Source organism: Cornus florida, unplaced genomic scaffold (assembly GCF_030987335.1).
Source record: "Cornus florida cultivar Cherokee Brave unplaced genomic scaffold, ASM3098733v1 CherokeeBrave_3.0.0_Hap2_Chr10, whole genome shotgun sequence".
Lineage (NCBI taxonomy): Eukaryota > Viridiplantae > Streptophyta > Magnoliopsida > Cornales > Cornaceae > Cornus > Cornus florida.
The window spans coordinates 110,118,573-110,140,363 of record NW_026775580.1 but is presented as its reverse complement, the minus strand read 5'-3'; the positions used below and the strand labels follow the sequence as shown (position 1 = coordinate 110,140,363).

The following is a 21,791-nucleotide window of genomic DNA, read 5'->3' as shown; positions in this document are numbered from 1 at the left end:
GTGCTTGTGAACCATGTGAACTTGCAACTGAAGTTTATATTTTGGTTTCAACACAAAGGGTAAGGGTGAAATTGATTAAAATAAAAGGGCACCACTGTCATTTAGCGACAACAAGAATGAAGCCACAACTCACTGAGTTAAATCACAAACCCAAGCCAGTGTACAGTGGCAATCAAGTAATTAAAGACAGTCGTAAACCTTTTCAATAATGTACTTGTTTATAAAACCGACATGAGTCCGCCTTCCCAATCCATGCTCTCTGACAGTCACAGCTACTGAGACTGAGCTGTCTTTCATCTCTCACGCCATTTCTCTTTGTATAACCGTATATGTTTATACAGAATATATATATATAGACATCTACATATAAATACACACATACTAACTTCCATCATTCGTATCAATCCATCCAATGGGGTCTCTGATCTGGTTCTGGTTCGTTGCTCTTCTTCCATGCCTTGCTATCGCCGCCAAACAGACCTACATAGTGCACATGAAGCCCAACCAGAAACCCTTATCCTACGCCACTCACCATGACTGGTACAGCGCGCATCTCCAATCTCTAACCTCCACCTCCGACTCCCTCCTCTACACCTACAACACCGCCTACCACGGCTTCGCCGCCACACTCGACCCCGACCAAGCCGAGTCCCTCCGCAACTCCGACTCGGTGATCGGTGTCTATGAGGACCCGGTGTACACACTCCACACCACTCGCACTCCTGAATTCCTCGGAATCGGCACCGAGTTAGGGTTGTGGGCTGGTCACAATCCACAAGCTCTCAACCAGGCTTCACAGGACGTCATAATTGGTGTCCTCGACACTGGGATCTGGCCCGAGTCGAAGAGCTTCGACGACTCGGGCATGGCCGGTGTCCCTGCTCGCTGGCGAGGCGAGTGCGAGTCGGGTACCGACTTCAGTCCCTCACTCTGCAACAAGAAACTGATCGGTGCCCGAAGCTTCTCAAAGGGTTACCAAATGGCCACTGGTAACTATATCGGAAAATCGAATGAGTCCGTATCGGCCCGTGACCACGATGGTCACGGGACGCATACGTCGAGTACAGCCGCCGGGGCCCACGTGGCCAATGCTAGCCTGCTCGGCTACGCTAGCGGAGTGGCGCGTGGGATGGCCACCAACGCGCGTGTCGCCGCTTATAAGGTGTGTTGGAAGACTGGCTGTTTTGGGTCCGACATACTTGCCGGAATGGAGCGTGCGATAACTGACGGGGTGGATGTGCTATCGATGTCGCTCGGTGGCGGTTCTGCGCCGTATTATCGGGACACAATCGCCATCGGAGCGTTCACGGCGATGGAGATGGGAATTTTTGTGTCGTGCTCTGCCGGAAACAGTGGGCCCAATAAGGCCTCTCTGGCAAATGTGGCTCCGTGGATCATGACCGTCGGTGCCGGAACGTTGGATCGGGATTTTCCGGCTTATGCTGTTCTGGGCAATGGCCACCGGTTCACGGGTGTGTCGTTGTATAGTGGGAAGGGGATGGGAGATAAACCGGTGGAATTGGTTTATAATAAGGATGGTAATAGCTCGAGTAATTTGTGTTTGCCCGGTTCGCTTGAACCGGAAATGGTACGTGGGAAGGTGGTGCTATGTGATAGGGGGATCAGTCCACGTGTGGAGAAGGGTGCGGTGGTGCGCGATGCGGGTGGAGTGGGGATGATACTGGCGAACACGGCGGCGAGTGGGGAGGAGCTAGTGGCGGACAGCCACTTGATCCCGGCGGTGGCGGTGGGGAGGAAGTTGGGTGATGTGATCAGGGAATATGTGCGGTCTGATGGGAGTCCGAGGGCTGTGCTGAGTTTTGGTGGGACAGTGTTGGACGTGAGGCCGTCGCCGGTGGTTGCGGCGTTCAGTTCGAGAGGGCCCAATATGGTAACTCCACAGATATTGAAGCCCGATGTGATTGGGCCTGGGGTTAACATATTGGCAGCGTGGTCGGAAGCAATTGGGCCCACTGGAATGGAGAAGGATATGAGGAAGACTGCTTTCAACATCATGTCTGGTAAGCAAAGCTAACAGCTAGATTTTGTTCTACTTGTATGCTTTCGGTATATATTTCTATTTTCTGCTATAATACTCCAAAATTTTATCTGTCATATTGAGTCAGAAGTTCAGAACGGTCACTTTTTTATCCGGTTCTATCCATTTCAATCCTATATCATTAATATGCCCAATATATAACAAATTGTCTAATATAAATGAAATTTTTGATTGATTTGAATTGGGTAACATTCCACACTTCAAATCTTAAGATCTTAACATTTAGCAGTGTTAGGGACTTGAGAGTACGATTCTTTTGATTAGCTTTAGATGGGGAGTTGTTTTTCCTGCTAATTTGGTGGGTGGGGTGATGGGCTTTTTGCTGGCGTGGTGAGATTTAGCACATGCGAAAAAGTAAAGAGGAGAGATCAATGTTGAGTATATATCTAGTTTTGCCCTAGGGTGAAAAGATGTAAATTAGTTCAAAGATTTGGCTAAAAGTAGATCCAACTCTTTCATATTATTCTCATAGAAAAAATAGAAGAATAATAAAAAAAAAAGTGTTAAACATTAATCCCTATTGGATTTAGAAGAACTTGGATAACATTCCAGAATTTGGTGAAAATTAAGGAGGATAGTCTGGTTTAGATAGTAGTTAGTTCAAGACATTAGAAACTTTATGGTAAGTTGACATGGAGGTAATTTAATACTAGGGCAATAATAAAGCTAGAGTGGGCATTTAAAAGAGCAAAGGGAAAAGAAAAAGAGAAGACCCACTAGAGTGTGCATTAAAAAAGCAATGTGAAAAGAAAAAGAGAAGAAGAATGAATTTGCCTTACTCTCTCCAATTATTTGGTGCAGAAAGTGGGGAAATCATTGGGCAGAGTATGACAGCATGCCTTGTATGGGGAGAAAAATTATGTTGTAACTATAAAATATAATTGTAACTATAGTCGTAATTGTGCAAGCACAGTCCTTGAATCTTGTGGGTATAGTGAAGTGCACAGATTCAAGGACTGTGATTGTAAACTTCCTCTTATTTAGATATTTCAAGGCCATAAGTCGCTTGGGAGTTCTTTACTGGGGTTCAATTCAATAAAAACTGATGTTAATATTTCTTTTATAAAAAAATTTTAGACTATGATGGGTCTACTTTCCGTGGTTGAAGAGTTTTGATAGAATTATCTAATAATTTCTTGCTTGGGTGGCTGTAAATTATGCTGTACCTGAACCTACTGGACCAATTAGCTTAAAATTGGTAGGCCAAAATATTGAAATTACTTTATTGGTCGCTACCCACCAAAGCGCGTCTTATGTTTTTTTTTTTGATACATGAGCTGTAAAGGAGTGAGTGATTTCGAAAGAACTCGTTAATGAAATTGACTCCCATGTTTGTTCTCTTATTAGACCTCCACCATGTGGATACCTTTCTGACCAACTTCCAACAGTACACACACTTCACACCCATGCCCTACAACATTTGTCTTGGAAGCTTCTCTAAAGTTTTAAAAATTATGTTATGTTATTATTGTACTTTTGCTATGTTTGACTTTGTTGTGAAAATTTTAGGTACCTCCATGTCATGCCCACATATTAGTGGACTAGCAGCATTGCTCAAAGCAGCCCATCCAGATTGGAGCCCCAGCGCAATCAAATCAGCATTGATGACAACTGCCTATACTCGCGATAACACCAATTCCCCTCTCCGTGATGCTGCCGCAGGTGAGTTCTCTACCCCATTGGCGCACGGTTCCGGCCATGTAGACCCACACAAGGCCCTCTCGCCGGGCCTGGTATATGATATCTCCACAGAGGATTACATTGCCTTCTTATGCTCATTGAGGTACACCATTGACCATGTACAAGCCATTGCTAAACGCCCAAACATAACCTGTTCAAGGAAATTCTCTGACCCGGGTCAACTCAACTACCCATCGTTCTCGGTCCTGTTTGGGAGGTCGAGGGTGGTACGATACACTCGAGTGTTGACAAACGTGGGAGCAGCTGGATCAGTGTACAATGTGGTTGTGGATGCACCACCAATGGTTGGGGTGGTAGTGAAGCCCACCAGGCTTGTCTTTAGAAATGTAGGAGAGAAGCAACGATATACTGTGACGTTCGTGTCGAGGAAGGGTGCGAGTCCAATGGGGAGGAGTGCATTTGGTTCAATTGCATGGAACAATGCTGAGCACCAAGTCAAGAGCCCAATTGCTTATGCTTGGACACAGCTGTGAGATAGCATGGTTTTGGTTTTCATGTAGTTGGTGTGATTGTGCTGGTTCAATGAAGAGAGCTGCTAAGGGCTCCGATCGAGCATCTATGAATTTGCTAATAGAAAGGTAAATTCAAAAAGGGTAGGAAAGATCCTCAAGAAATTTGGATTTGGCATGCTTGTAGACTAACATGTTAGTAGTATAGCTTTGTTTTCTTGCAGTGGAAATTGGTAATGAATATGGCTTAATGCAGTACCTCTATTGTTGTTATAATGCAATTCATTTATGGTTTATACTTTTGTTGTATATGGTTGGATACCACCAGAAGCAAAAACAGCATATCCTCGTAGTAAAAAAATCCATAACATTGTTTATTTTTGTTTGAACACATTGTTGATGATACTATTCATTGTCATGAAAAACTTTCTCAAAGGCAACTTTTCCATTAAAAACCGAAACAGAATTGAAACTTACAAGTCTTGAGCCTCCGTAAACACTCGCCAACGATTATATTGAAACCAAAATGAATCAAGGTAGAAGTTCATGATCGCCTTCTCGTAGGACAAGGGTTCATTTATCGAGCCCTATGAATTCTACAAATTCTGAGTTTGACATTAACCCTTTTGGCTGATTACGGACAACTATCCTCTTCCGTGAGGCAAAGAATTGTTATGTTGTCTTATTTCGTTTAGCTTCTCTGGTTTAGATTTCTTATTGAATTTCTTTTAGTTTCATTCAAAGAACCTGTACGAGTGATTGCCAATTACAAGCCAAAAGGATTAGAAACTATACCGGTATACAGCCTTTGATCAATCATGAAACATAAAAGCATGACCATAACTAGAATGCCTACAAGTAAGAAAATGAAGCAAGGGAAAAGCATTACCCAAAACACACGCACACGCACACGCACACGCACACGCACACAGACTTAAAACAGACAGACCGTAATCTATATCATCCAACTTCCTAATTCGCCAATCAAACCACCGGTATGAGTCCCATAAAAATCTATTAACACCAATTGGAAAACCACAAATCCCAACAAATACCAGACACACCATTAAATGGTAATCAACAGTCTGATATAAGTCTAGTTTTCCAAAAACATTTCATTTATGAGTTGGCAGTTAGAAATGGCAGTATGTTGGGTGGAATTTTATGTAGATGAGAAATTGGGTAATTCAATGGACTGATATCTCAATGCAGATGGCAGAATCTGCAGAATGCTATTATTTCCTATGCAGATCTGCTTAAGCCAACTTTGATTGTAATCAACGGTTCATAAGCACTCCGTATTTGCAAAATACATACAGCAATATAAATAAGAATGTGACAAAGAGCCGACTGGGGACGGTTTCTATGTAGCCGGTACCTAGTATTTCGGATTAAAACTTGTATAGTTGAGTTGAGTTGAGTTGAGTTTTTTCAATAGAAATAAAATTAAACTTTGAAGAAGAAAGCTTCCATATCAGATTATTGCATAACTTATACTCAATAACATAAACAACATGGATAGCATTTGTTTTTTGTACAACAGGAACTAAGATGTACATTTGGACATTTGGGAAAACAACATGTCCATCTGCTGCAAGAACAATCTGGGCAGGACGGACATGATGGGCATGATGGACATGATGGGCATGATGGACATTGAAGTGTGCAACAACTTCTTTTGCATGAGATCTTGTTAAAGCATCGAAAGCATCTACAGCAACGCCACGGGCAACACTGGCACTTCGGTATTGAACAACTGATGCATGAATGGCAGCAATTACACAAATAACAGTCACAGCAATGTGGCATTTCAAGATGAGGGCAGCACTCATTGCAGCACCCATTACAACACTCATTACGGCACTCATTACGGCACCCTTTACAGCAAATCCATGAGAAATTGAAACAGGATGCTCCACTGCATACAAAGTAAAATCATGTCCATAGTAAAGCATTTGAATTTAAGCAAGAATTAATAATCTCTTGAGATACAACAGACAAGAACCAGAAAGGAAAAAATAAAAGAAAAAGAACACGGTGTGGAATTCTCTTGGACTATGTGTTTAATGGTCAACCAGATACACAATATAAGGAAAATTGAAGAAGTGTGTGGATTTCTCATTGAGAAGTGCATCTAACAGAGCAAGTTGTTCAATTCACAATTTTGCATGCCAATTAGTAATTGCATATAGAAAAGACATATATTTTAGAATTAGTACCCAACAAAGAAATTGTCATGTGATGCTAATGAACCGAGAAGATCAATTAGGCTGACATCTTTTTATGGAGAAAACAAGTATAATCTATATATGGTTATATTACAACCACAGCTGCAAGTGATAATAATATTGTGATCATTTTTCATTGTAAATTTTTTTTTTTTTTCATCCATGAAAACACAGTAACTTTGTCATTGAAGAACATAGTCACTGCACATTCTGTTATACAGGTAAAGTAAACTATAGTTTGCTTCTCTCTCTATGGATTTAGTGATGAAGTAACTTTGCAGCAAAACCTGAGCAAGCATATCACACTCAATATACACACAAAGATGAGAGAAAGACAAGAAGAAGGTACCAGATCCACTTCCAGAAACGACAAGACCGACGAATCTTCCGACTTCTGCTTGAAAAAGAAAAAATAAAGATTAAACTCTTCACTTGAACTCCAAGAAGAAGAGTGTAGTTAATTTGCTTACGTAGGCACCAAAGGATCTGAATTTGCCGCCACAAAATCAGCAAGCCTGCCCAAATGTCAAGTTCAATCAATACTGGATTAGGTTAAGTTAGATGAATAAATATCCTCACATATTTCTTGAAAAGAAAAAAAGAAGATAAATAAACTGCACAAATGAACTCCTATCTTATAAAAAACTTGCATAACTACATCGAATGCAAGGCATTTGTAAAATCCACATACTCTTTACAGCATCGGGAAGCAGGTTGAAGCCCTTCAACAGATTTTAGTTCCTCCTGCTTGTAAGAAATTATCAATGAGATTTATGCCACTCCACTACGAAATCACACAAAACGATAGTAGAAGTATAAAAATCAGAGCAATTACAAGGCAGCATTCTCTATGGTAGGTGACTGGCAGCGATTGTCTAATGGAAGCAATTACTGTTTTTAATGATGGTATTACCACAACAAAGAATGTGTCTGTAATGTGTATCATTTACCATATGGCAAAAACTAGTATCATCTAAGTGTAAGTAAGCATTTTCAAAATAACAGTGCTATTTAATGAAGTATAAAGATGGACATAAATCAAAAATTTTGCCTACCGTGGGATGTAAGAATTAGGGTAATAGATCAACATTTCAGGAGAATTTGTAGACATTCGTGTACCCATCCTATGGTAAAATCACCTTCTCAACAATCATACAACATTAGCGATCTCATTGGTCGGTTTCGACAGTTTATGTTTTACGCAAAATCAAACAATGGCAAGTAAAATTCTTCATGCTTTCTCTGAAAACAGAGGAAAACAATTACCTTTCGTTTTCGTTTGCAGGTGACATTTTTTAATTAGCACTGCAATCTTCTCCAGTATTACAAAAGTATTTTTTCTTTCTAATTATTGTGCATTTGTATCTTTCTAGAATACTCTAGCAAATTATAAGAGATTTAATTTTGTTCAGCTCAAGTATATAAAGATTGTTATCAATGAGTGAAGATTATTTTTCTTTCCCAATTTTCTCTAATATTTTTTATTAGTCAGATTTAAGTTAAGTGTGTTGCATCAAACAATTCAATTCAAAATTAAAAGTGCTCGAAAGAGAAAATATATTTAATTGTTTAAATCAAAGAAAAAAGCATTTTTCAATAGATGATAATCTCCATAACGGTTGCAGTAGACGAAAGAACTGCAGTATGCGACAAAGAAGGCCGATGAATGAACAAGAGGTAGAGGATTAATGGACAATCTTTGAAAATGACTTGTTTCAATTGTTATAAAATTCAACCCTTTATATAAATTATCTAAAATTATAGTATTGTAATTTTTAATTCCAATTTAACATCTATTAACTCTAACTTCTGAGACATCAATCAACAAAATTGATATCCTTTTGACATCAACTCTTCAAATTGATCTTTTACAACTTCTCTAAGCTAGGAATAGAACATAACTATCGTCAGCCACCAAGTAAAGATGTTACACTTAGTTAATCTAATAAAAATCATTCACTAATGTCAATTCCTTAATTATTTACTTCTTAATCAGGTTTTCACTACCCATTATCAGATTCACTAATTCCTTCTACTGAAGTTTCTATTCCCTTTTATGAAAATTCTTCACACCGACAGAGGATTGTATCTTTATACTAATCAATCCACATTCAAAGTTAATTGGACATGAAAAGGTAAGACAAAATTTACACTAATTAAATAATAAAAACACCAAAATAATTGGGGAAAAATAAAATCAAAGTGGAAAGGTTTAACCTGAAGAAATCCAATCTCTCTCTCCAAAATCTGAACCTTAGCCAGCTCCCGACGCTTCCCATACAAATCTGGATACTCTGGCGGCGACTTTGGTCTGGGCGGCGGCAGCGACGGCACCGAAGAAGAACAGCCCGAAGCAGCAGCAGCCATTTATGAGAGAACTTGTCGCCAATATTTTCTAACAGAACAGAGCATATGTGTGTGTGTGTGTGTGTGTGTGTATATATATATATATATATAAATTTAAGTACCGAACAAAGTAATAAACAGTATTAATTGCGGTGAACAAAGCAGTGTACAGTATTAATAGCAGTAGAAACAAATGCTAGTAGTAGTAGTAGTGGGTAACATTAGAGAGGGAGAAAGAGAAGAAGACAGAGAAAATAATTAAGGATTACTGACATTAGGGATAATTATGGGCCAGACCCAAAAGTTCTGTCAAGCAGAATTAGCTGTATTTGTGTGTGTGTATATAGATATATATATATGATTCATTTATGTTAGCAGCAGTTTGCTGTTGCAGAGTCTAGGTCTCTCGTTAAAAGTGTGAACCTAAGCACCTAACTATAGTATATAATAACTTGAGTAATAATAAGACTGAAAAGAGGAGTTACTATAATTAAAAGTGAGGAGGAGGAGAGGTCTGAAAACAGATGTGTCTGCAGAGAAGTCTTGTTTTGAGGCATGGAATAGTAATTGTAGAAGTGGATGTGAGAGACAACAACCTGTGAGTGATGTGTTTGTACAAATACAAAAACCAACATTAGGAATAGGGATAGGAATAGGAGGAGGAGGCAGAGGCAGGTTCTGGTGGAGATATTTAGAATCAATAATAGTTTGGGGGTAAGAATAGGAAACGTAAAAGTAAGAGCTAAAATCTGTGTGTGACTCTGTGTATGGTCGTTCTCTCGAGAGCAGGGTCATGGTGGTTGCAGAGTTTTGCAGACTTTGCTGAGAGAGGATAGAGAGAGAGAGTTAGTGAGAGAGAGTGGAAGGGCGAAAAGCTCGACGTCGTACATCAGACCGCACGTGACTGCTGCGTAGGATAGAGAAATTTACCATATAATTGTGTTATCTTGGATTTAACCGTTCATGGGGAGGCAATTTCCTCCACCCGTGAGTTTTCGCCCGCTCTATTCTTAATGGGCCGAATTTGATACTCCCATAAATGAATTTGAAATGAATATAATAAAAAAATTAAAAATTTTAAGCAAGTTTGAGACGGAAGAGAATTTAGTGATGCTCCCAACCCATCTCCGCCCCCAATTATATATAAATATATATATATATATATATATATATATATAATATATTTAAGTTAAGTGTCTATTAATATATTTTAACTAAATATTTACTAGAATCACTACTTATTAAAATTTCATAATTGTGCACGTAATTCAATCTTCAAGAATCAATCAAAGATTCAAGATCTTACTATTGTGATATTCTATCACAGGTCCAGGAATTAATTCAATAATTTCAACTTTACTTCAATTAAATAGAGTATGCGGGGCGGAATGATATTTTGTTTATCGGAGTTGGGGCGGGGATAGAATACCAATTATAAACCCGTCCCGGAATTAGTATGACTAATTTTTTAACGTGGCGGAGTAGGGTTTAGTCAACTTTACCCCAACTCTGCCCCGTTGCATCCCTACGTATCACATTATCACCCACATTTTTATTTTTGTATTCATTTTATATATTTATTTACTATTTTATTGTTATTATTTTTCGTAAGCTTTTTTTTTCCTATTATTTTTTGTAACACACAATTTTACATTATGCAACTGTTTCAAAAAATACTCCAAACACTACTTTTGAGTATCTGTCCATTTCCTTTGTTTAAATCAAAAATAAAAATATCATTTTCATCCCAAATTTGGAGGCCAAATGGGGAGCCCACAGCTTGATTTATTTAGATGGGACGTACTGTAACAATGCTTAAAAATTTTTAAAATATGCGAGAGTGTAGTTTTAAATAGTGCCAATACACGTGTCATTAATCAAGAACAAATTTAGAATTCCGTTTTTTATTAATTTGTTAATTTTTTATTAATATGTTAATTAATTAAGTATTATTACACTCTATTTTTAAACATTTGCATTACAATTTTAAATGAAATAAAAATTTCAACCCAAATTTTACAAATAAATAATTATTACTTTTTAAATGACACAATTATCTTTTTAGATTTCATTTATTTATCTTTAATTTTTTAAATTTCTTTTGACAAGATCAAAGAGAAAAATTTTATTTTTGTTATGTAACAAAAATATTAAATTATGAAGAAATATTTCTTTTGTTTACAATAAAGTCGACTTCAAGGTCAGCTTAATAAGAGAAGTAATTTACGTGTGAGTTAATGAGGTCAAAAAAAAAATTGTGAATAAATCCAACAATTTTGACACGACTTGACTGGTGAACACCTTATTGCACATCCCTTTCTCGGAAGAAAATTGAATTGTAGGCTTGTAGTTGTCGTGCATTTACCCATTTTAGGCCCACGCACAAATATGATACAATTCAACTACATTCAATTTAAGCTTGTAGGGCTCAAAACATTTCCTAGAAGTAGGGCTTGGGTTTTAAACTATAGGCCTCGTGACCTACCTGGTAGCTTATGGACTAACCTTTTTGTGAAGATTCTCCTTAGACTTCATTACAGAAGAGACCAGAAGCTAAAAAATAAAATGTCAAAAATAAATCAAAAGGGACCAAATTGTCACACATGAGCGAACATTTTAGTGCAAGTTTGGGGCCACAAATGTATATAAGACCTTGAATTTTAGATAGACTTGGGCAAGAGTGGTTCCATCGGAATGTTACTATCATCATATCATGTGTTTTGTATGGATGCACAATCAGTCACTTGTATCCCAAATCATTTTTATTTTTTCAGGCAAACATATACGTTTATATGTATTTTACCCTTTAATTTTATGACCTAATAGAGACCTCTCAATATTTTGTTTTCCCTTCAATTTTACAAAGTGGGAAATAGAGAACAGTAAGTCAAAGAGAAAAAGAATCAAGGAAGCAACACAAAGAAGATGAATAGAGAAATCAAAGAGATAGAGATGGGGATCGTAAAAACTCTTCAACTTCTTTCCATATTTATTTTTGTTATCTTAACGCGCGTACAGAGTATCATTACTTTTATTTTTTGACTATTTAATTATAGTATTATATATATTTGTTTGAAAATGTATTAAATATTAGTAGTAAATGTGAAATCTATATGCAGGATGTCCAAAACAACGAACTTTTCAACGGACCAAAATTCAATTAGTCAATTACACTTTATTAGTTTATCAGACTTAATCATAATTAATAATGTTAACTTTAATAGTCAATTACCATAGTTAGCCAATACCTTTATTCAATCTCTCTCCTCCTTAATCTCTTCAATCTTCATTACAATCTCAACCATTACCGCCACATCCACACCTCTTCACCACTACATCCACAACACAACTACCATATTTATTTTTCAACATATGAGAATTAAAAAACAAAAAATATATAAATTTGAAAATTAATATAAATTAAAAATATTATTTTTTTACATATAAAATAAATACGTGATTTTATGATGTCTAAAGGTCTTCGTGATGTTACATTGTAATTATAAAATTAATAGGAGGGTAAAGTAAAGCTTTTGATTGTTAAAAAAAAAAAAGTTGAACAGATTCCATACTTTTTGAGTCTTGTGATTATGTTTCTCGTGTGCAGCCTTTCTGTGGGGAAAACAAAAAAAATGGGATGAAGAAGGGATCTTATTAAATATATATATTCAGATCCAGAATACATTGTTTCATCTACTCTATATATTTGTTTTTTCTCAGTCATTTCCTTTCTTTTCACTAGTCTAGAAAATGGCAAGATTCCGTAAAAATCGATTCATGTGTCGATACCAAAACTATAAAAAAAATCGTCTTGAATTGGCGACGAATCTGGCCAGTGTAATAGAATAAATTGACTCTTAAAGTTAACATTATTAACTGTACAGTTAAGTTTGATAAAGTAATAAAGTGTAATTGATTAATTGAATTATTAAGTGTATAGTTAAGTTTGATAAAGTAATAAAGTGTAATTGACTAATTGAGTTTTGGACCGTCGAAAAGTTTATTATTTTGGACCGCCATGAGAGCCTTCCTGATCTATATATATATATAAAATAATAATAATAATAATAATAATAATAATAATAAGGGAGGAGGAAATAAAATTTCTAAACATATCAGCTTGGGAAGCTATAAATTCCTTGTGATTGGCAAGTACAAAATTAACTTATTGACATAAGAGCATCCCTGTGCATCCATTATTTGGATAATATCTGGGTTTGTGGATAATCAATAGTTTTGGTGTGGACATTCTATACTAGTGGCTCCACCAGATATTGTACACTTGATATTCCACATTTGTGGAATGGAGTAGCACCTAATAGAGTTAAATAATTAACGCACTAAATAACATAATTAAACAAAAATTATAAGAGAGATTAACAAATAAAATAAGAACAAAAAATCAAAGACATATATATTTTCGAAAACTAAATTATGAGATTAAGTGAGACTGCAAATAATAGATTTTGAGAGAGAGGAAATTGAACAGCAAGGGAAAACGGTTCAGTCTTGCTGTGGGGAAAACAAAAGCAATGGGATGAAGAAGGGATCTGATTAAATATATATTCAGAACCAAAATACATTGTTGTATCTACTCTATGTATTTATTTTTTTCTCACTCCTTTCCTTCCTTTTCACTAGTCTAGAAAATGGCAAGATGCCGTAAAAACTGATTCATGTGTCCATATCAAAACTATAAAAAATTGTTTTGAATTGGCGACGAATCTGACCAGTGTTATAGAATAAATTGATTATTAAAGTTAACATTATTCATTATAGTTAAGTTTGATAAAGTAATAAAATGTAATTGATTAATTGAGGGTGGAAGAAAATAAGGGAGGAGGAAATAAAATTTCTAAACATATCAGCTGGGGAAATTATAAATTCCTTGTGATTGGCAAGTGCAAAATTAACTTATTGATATAAGAGCATCCCTGTGCATCCATTATCCGGATAATATCCGGGTTTGTGGAGAATCAATAGTTTTGGTGTGGACTCTATACTCGTGGCTCCACCAGATATTGTACACTTTATATTCCACATTTGTGGAATGGAGTAGCACCTGATAGAGTTGAAAATTGTATTTTTGTGTCCAATTAATAATATAAAATGAAAATTGTATTTTTGTGTCCAATTAATAATATAAAATGAAAAAGTAATATTGTGTGGTGGTGTGTAAAATAATTATTGTGTGTATTTATTTAAATTTTATTGTATATGTTTTTTTTATAGTGTATTGTACTAATTAATTTAAAAATAGTTATAATTTAATTAATTATAAAAGAATTATTTTTTCTGAATAAATAAAAAGAATAGTTTAATTTGCATAAGAATTTAATTAATTATTAAAAAAAAGATTCTTACTTTTTGACTTTTCAATTTAGTTTAGTTATTTATTACGTAATTATTTAATTAATTTTTATAATGATATAAAAATTACATTTAAAAAATTACTTAATGCTGAATGCTAAAAATTTAAAAGGATATAAAAAAAAATTTATATGTGTAATATCATTGTGTTGTTTTATTTTATATGTGATTAATTGTAATGTCTAATATTTTTTTTCATGTGGGAAAGTATTAATATATATTTTTTCTTTAATTGTTCTGTTTTATTTTATTTTATTTGTACGAAACTATGTAATGCACTTTTTATTTATATATGTAATATCATTGTTTTTAATTTTTTTTTTTAAATTTCAAAATATATAATCGAAGTAAAGAATTATAGCCGTTATCAATATAGTTGTTGAGAATAGCTGGAAAAAAAAAAAAAAAAATTGTAAAAGAATTTATTTTTAATAAATAAATTTTTAAAAGTAATATAATAATAAAGTGTAGAAATTTTAAAAATGGTGCATAACAACAACTTAGAATCTCTAAAATAAGTGTATAGCCATGTCAATACTTTTTAAGTGTAGAGTTAAGTGTGAAGTGTGCAATGAGGATGTTCTAACGGTGTTAATTAACTCCTCCCATTTCCAATGCACCATAACTGATATGATATGGAATATATGACTTTAACGCGTGGATTTCAAACATTAGACCATCCACAATGTAAAATGTTATTTTTGCATGCCAAAGCTATATTTTGAGATGTGCTACACTGTCAAAATGCTATATTTTAGCAATCCTGCTCCAATGGTGCATTTCATCAAAAATGTTATTTTTTTACATAACCACCATTTTTTTTTTTCAACTACCATTCATATCTGGGAAAATAAAAAATGTTCCGTGGTCAATCCTTGGCAAGAAGCAAGAATTTTCCAGTAATTACCTTTTTTTCATGCATAAATTTTCCCTTGATGGGTTTTGCTATTTGTAAATCCAAAAATTAATAACTAGTCCAAGCATTATATTTTCTCCCTTGTATTATAATTTCGTCAGATTGCAGTATAACATATTGGGAAATTTTGATATTAGTCACCAAAGAGCAATTTTTTTTTTTTTAGGACTGATCTTAAACTCATAAAAAGATAAACAATACTCCATCTTAAAAAATTATTTCCAATTAGTGGCCATTTTAAGTTTAATGTCCTGAATATTCTCCAATCACAAGAGTGTCACAACCCCACCATCACCACTTCAATCTCTTCTCCACCAAAAATGGTTTTTTTCCATCAAATTTGCAGAGGGTTCAACCTTACTTGTACATAAACCAGTACTATCAAAATGAAAAATCAAAGCAACCTTACTTGTACATAATCAAAATGAAAAATCAAAGCAACCTTACTTGTACATAAACCAGTACTATCAAAATGAAAAATCAAAGCAACCTTACTTGTACATAAACCAATACTATCAAAATGAAAAATCAAAGCAACAGAGCAGAGGGACGTTTCACATACCTTGCGAAAGTCACTACTCATAGCGAGCATCAAGCTTGCACTGCTTCAATTTGGCCTACCTATTCGCTCGAAAACCCAAAATGATAAATAATTAACGCACTAAACAACATAATTAAACGAAAATTATAAGAGAGATTAACAAATAAAAGGAGAACAAAAAATCAAAGATATATATATATATATTTCCGAAAATTGAATTATGAAATTAAGTGAGACTGCAAGCAATAGATTTTGAGAGAGAGAAAATTGAATAGCGAGGGAAAATGGAATATATATATATATATATATATAAAAATTCCAGATATGAGAAGAGATATATATACACACACTCACACACATGAGGATGAGAGATGAAGAGAAAGTATAAATATGAGAAGAGAAAATACAAAAGACGACGTTCTCTTTCTGTCGCCCATTTTTTTTCTTTTCTGTCGCCGTTCTCTTCTCTTTCTTTCTGTCAGTGTTCTATTCTCTTTCTGTCGCCCTAGAGAAATAGCAATTGCTATTTGTTGTGTTACATTTGACACAAGATTTGACAAAGTTATAATTTGACAACCCATTGGGGAGATCACATTTTATGCTCACCTGCTATATTTTAAAATTATCACACCATTAGAGTTGCTCCAAGCCTTAATGTTAAAAAAAAAACTATTAAGAGGTCATGAATTTTTTATTTATTTTTACTGATCGTTGAATTAAAAATAATAATAAATAAAACTGTAAATGATAGAACAAATTTAAAAACAATGAATGAAAGAACACAATTAACAGGAATAGTAAAAAATAATAATAAAAAATAAAAATTAAAAAAAATAAAAATAAAAAATACTAATTACAATAACTAATCACACTGTTGAGTCTGGTCCTAAAAGATTGATGATATTATTATCCTCCTGAAACGTCAATCGGAAAACGTAAATAGAAAAGTAGTTTTATTGGGTCCCACAACGACAAGACACTTTCATCTCTCTCTCACGCACACGACAGTGCAATGTATTCCGTGCTCTTTCCAAAGTACCACGGCGATGTTTGGTGACGTGTTGTCGGTATCCAGTCCCGGTGCAGGTTAGCACTTCTAAGCGACAGTGCAAAGTTATCGTGCATCAAAAGAGTCAATATATATATATATATATATATATATATATACATACACATATATTACTACAGTAGTAGTACTACTTTCCATCTCCACGTGAAAATGCAGGCTGAATTTCAATTTTAAGAATTTTTTTGGTAAGTCTGAATTTTAGAATTTGTTCATTTAAATTATTATTTTTAATGTAAACAGCATTAGCATAAGCACGAAGTGCCTGCACAAAAAATTAATTTGCTTCGACTAATTTTAAGTAATCATTGTTTATTTAGTTCAAATTTATGAAAAGGGTGAAATGTAAAAAATACCTTATAATATATTTACCGTGCATATTGTACTCTTCACGTACAAAAAAACATCATTAAATTATGACATTTGTGCAAAAAGGTTCTTCTTAGACATTATAAGATAGGATTAATTATACGACACCCCCTGAAATTTGCTATATTGACAGTCATATATAACTTAGCCTATTTTTTAACAAAGACACCCCCTGTGAGAATTTCTGATCCAAACAAGTCCTTAAAACATTTAAAAAGACGAAATTGCCCTTCAATATTTAATTATTTTTATGGTAAAATATTATAACTCATGAAAAGTCAAATTTGCCCTTAAATATATTCATTATTACATCAGTACCATCATATATATATATATAAATATATATATACATCTCATATATAAATATATATATACACGTAACCAAATCTCAAAGCCTTCTTCATCCAGATCCGCCACCGCCCATCCAGATCTGCCACCGTCACCATCTTGATCCATCGTCGCCGCCGCCTTTTGATCCGTCGTCGTCGCTGCCGCCTCTTGATCCGCAGCCATCTTGACCCGCCGTCGTCGTCACCTCTGCATCTTGATCCACCGCCGTTGTCGCTTCATGATCAACAACAGCTGTCGTCGCCCTTCTCAACCACAGCCGTCGCCGCCCTTCTCAACCACAGCCGTCTCTCCGACGCCAACAACAGCCTCTGTCTCTTCGACGCCAACAACAGTCGCCACCGCCTCTCCCCAACAACCACAGCCGCTGCCATAGCACCGACGCTAACCCACCACCAAACAAATGCTTGTGATCCAACCGTGATTCCCGACGACGGCAACGACCAGTAGAAGCTTCGACGAAGGCGACCATCATACCAGACAACGTTGATGGCTAAAGAAAACAACGACCCGATGCTAAGGCTCCACTACTCCGGCGAGAAGAACGATGATGGCGGTAACGGTTCAATTAATCACTATATATTGTAGAAAGAAGATAGATTAAAGGAATTTGGGGGAAGTGGATTTGGGAAAGAAGATGGATGACAGGTTATAAATACACATATATGTTTGTATATTATATAGAGAGATTATGAGTTGATCTTTGCACTTTTTATTTTGTATTTTGTGATACTTGATAGCTTTATTTCGAGCACCATGATGGTGGCGCGCGGCGGCGGCTATGGTAGGGCTGTGAAATGGTAGTGGTGGGTGTGAACTAGTATGAGTATAATTTCTAGGGTATTTTGGTCAATAAAAAATAGTTATATTGGGTAAATTGGTAATTGAATGTGTCAAAGGACAATAATGTCAATTCACGACCATTGGGGTGTCTTTATTAACTTTATCAAATCTAAGGGGATGTCTTTGTTTAAAAAACAGCTAAGTTGTATATGACTGCCAATAGGATAAACCTCAGGGGGTGTCGTTGTAATTAACCCTTTAAGATAATTGTAATACCCCTAGATATAAAAGGATATTCCTGGTATTTAATGTATTGTTTAAATAGTATTTTAATTTAATTAATTGTTTAAATTGTATTTTTCTTTAAATTAAATTAATTGTTATTTTCGTGAGTTATTTGATTAATTGCGTTTTATATTAATTGGTTAATTATTGTATTAAATGGTAATTATTTAATTGTTTATAATTGAGTTATTGTAACGTAGGGTTTAGGTTTTATCATGGCCGCCGTCTGTTTCAACTTAGGTAGTTTCATGGGCCGATTAAGGTTGGAATTAGGGCTTAGTCTCTAATTTTTACACGGATTAGGGTTATTGTTTTGGGCCTATAAATATATCATAATGTGGGTTTAGGGTTTTGGGAAGTACGTACAACTCTGTTCACGTACCTAGATACAGAGAGTGAGAGACAGAGAAACAGAGAAAACTTGAGTGATCTACAGAGAAGTTCAAGAAGAAGGGAACAAGGGTTTTCTTCTGGGTTTAACCAAGAGTAGCAGAGGAGTAGAACGACAATTTAAAAGGTGGTCGGAAAACCTCAGAGACGGTGGTTTAGAGTTTCAAAGTCTGAAACTCAAAGGCAAGTTCTATCTTCCTCTTTCCCTTTGGGCCGTGTTCTGTGCACCTAGATGATCTCTATGGAATAACTAATCAATGATTGAAACCTACATGTTTATTATATGCTTGGGTGATAGTCTGTTTGTTTTAAAATCCAATATATTTACAGTTCGTGTATATTTGTTTCAGTATCCTGTACGTTAAGTATATTGATTCTGTTGTAAATTTAGCCTCTGTATTTGATTGCAACTTTTGTAAACACAGTATAGGAACACTACTGGGGTTATACAAAGCTTATAGGGATGCTATTATTCTATTTTAAATACGTGTTGCAATTCGTTCCGCTTCAATTTGCATATGGTTCCAGTGTTCATCCTAACAGCATGTTAAGTTGGATAGCAAACTTAAGCTTTGTAATTGATTTAAATTGCTATAATTAAACCTTGGGGATGCTATCAGGAGGGTGTTAGATCCTTTAGATCAGTTTAAGAAACAAGCAGAGGGGTAGGAATTGATCGGAGAAGGAGCAGATTGACGGAAACGGAGCAAAGATGAACTGGAGGCTCTCGAGAGGGAGAGAGCCGGCTCTAGAAAGTCAAGAGCCGGCTCCCCTTCAGCAAGAGCCGGCTCCTAGGGAATTGGAGCCGGCTCCAATAGGGGAAGAGCCGGCTCCTCCATTCCAAGAGCCGGCTCCAATTTGTTTTACGTCCAGAAAGTGTTTTCTAGGGTTCTGTTTGGTGTTTTGAGTACTGTTTGAGCTTCTGAGTGATTCTAATGAACTGTAAGGACTTAATAGAGGATCTAAGTAGTTAATTCTAAGTGTTATTAAACTTATTGTTGCATAGTTTAAGTCTCTAAGACAAAGGATGTAGCAGTGTAAAAATATACAACGGTGTATGCTACTAACAGAAGAAAGGAACTAAATGGCTTGATTAAATTTTAGAAATTTAATGAGACTTCACGAAGGGATTAAATAGTTAATTTTTGGGTGTTATTAAGACCCTAAATCGATTTAAGGTTAATTCTAAATTAACGGATCAAACTGTATAACACTTATGTACATTGTATACGGTTAGTGGATAGATGAAGTTTTAAATACTTAAGCTTATTTTTAGGCATTCCAGTGGGATTTAATATATTTATAAAATGATTTTAAATATATTATAGGGTCATTGATGTGTTAGATGTGATCTATGCAGGCTCTGGATGTTAGTGGTTGAATTATGAAATCATTCCTTATAACTATATGGTTTAAATGCTTGGATTTAATTGCAAATACTTGGATATTGGTTTTGGATTATAAATCGCTAAACGATTATATATATATGTGGAATTTTAATTGCTGAATTAATAGATTCTGTCAATTACATGGTTGTGGAGGATGGTATGAACCGATATGGGACGGTGTCACACTAGGAATGGTTTAGCTCAAAACGCATAAACCTAACCTATTGGATTTAAGGGAAGGATTGTAAAATATTGAATCCTAAACCTTGTTTAGTCAGATCGACTGATTAAGTTGAAAGACTATCTGGATTAATTGTGTTTGTGTGTAGTCGGATCGACTGATTAAGTTAAATGACTACCTGGATTAAATGTTGGTTGTGTTTAAGTCAGATCGACTGATTAAGTTGAATGACTAAACTGGATTAAAATTCTTATATCAATTCAATAAACAATAAAATGGCATACCTTGGGTTAGACGGACTTTATATATATGTTATGGCACCACGATATGGGTATGAGTTTCAGAGTCGTTGGTTAGGGAGCGTATATGCATTGGGATGCATAGCTGGATATGATGGTTGAGGTGTACCCTGTTAGGTCTAGGTATTCATGCCCACCTTTGGGTGCGTTTTTGCATGTTGCCTTCTACTCAGGTTGAGACCCCATTATAGTCCAGTGAAGGTCCTCTAGTGTGGATATATTTATATATGGACTAGATAGATATTGTGAGGTATTTAGGTATATCTGCGTGTCGGGTTACTATATGGATTGCAGTTAGATTAGAACTTGTTCGTGAACCTGACCCACTCTTATTTTTCAGGTATCGGACGGTTCCAGTCTTAGGCTTGATCGTGCTGTGCAGGGATTATCGTTCATTCCACCAACGACGTAGGATGTCCTTCCATATTTTAGTATTTGGTTTTATGTCAGTTGTTTACGTTTCAGTTGAGATTTTTATTTAGGGGTCCACTAGATGGATTCCCAAGTTGTAACTTTGAAGTTTTGGAGAATTGGAGTTTCAATTTTCAGTTACACATGAAGGATTTTATTATTTTTATTTCTTGCAATTTTATTCTATCTTTATTGTTCTTTTTTTCATCTGTGTTCGTTTTAAAATACTTTAATTGTTTGATTTCCCTCGGGTTTGGGTCTGGGCCTGATCAACCCATGTCTCGGAACCGAGGGGTATCACAATAATAGTGAACTAAAATGCCCTTATTGATAATTTTTATAAAATATATAAAAATAATAATATTTTGTGAATTTACTAAAAAGGGTACCCAAAACAATTCACCAGAAGTTAAATAAATAAAAAATAAAAAACCAAACCAAAACCATTTTAACTCCAATAAAGTGAATAGAAAAAAATTAACAATTTCCCAAAACCCAATTACAGAATTCAATTGAAGAATTAAACAAGTTGTCGCAATCATCACCATCCTCGATGCCGTCGACATTAAGTGCACCGCGGATTCAGTCATTCGTTTATCCTTGCCGCCGCTGATTCATCTTTGATCGTTGTTGAACTCACATCGTCGTTGGAGTTGCGATT

The 21,791-nt window shown here is 35.3% G+C and overlaps 2 protein-coding genes across 2 annotated transcripts; one reads left to right on the top strand and one right to left on the bottom strand.

The window, feature by feature from the left end:
* Positions 1–242: 242 nt before the first annotated feature.
* LOC132277040 (subtilisin-like protease SBT1.8) lies at positions 243–4,505 on the top strand. Its single transcript, XM_059778746.1, has 2 exons — positions 243–2,021; positions 3,569–4,505. The coding sequence occupies exons 1-2, from the start codon at positions 413–415 to the stop codon at positions 4,231–4,233; spliced, it is 2,274 nt and encodes a 757-aa protein (XP_059634729.1). The 5' UTR covers positions 243–412; the 3' UTR covers positions 4,234–4,505.
* A 970-nt stretch (positions 4,506–5,475) lies between these two features.
* Positions 5,476–9,670, bottom strand: LOC132277039 (guanine nucleotide-binding protein subunit gamma 3-like). Its single transcript, XM_059778745.1, has 5 exons — positions 8,655–9,670; positions 7,129–7,181; positions 6,908–6,952; positions 6,787–6,831; positions 5,476–6,127 (listed from the first exon to the last, which is right to left on the bottom strand). The coding sequence occupies exons 1-5, from the start codon at positions 8,802–8,804 to the stop codon at positions 5,707–5,709; spliced, it is 714 nt and encodes a 237-aa protein (XP_059634728.1). The 5' UTR covers positions 8,805–9,670; the 3' UTR covers positions 5,476–5,706.
* Between the last annotated feature and the right edge of the window lie 12,121 nt (positions 9,671–21,791).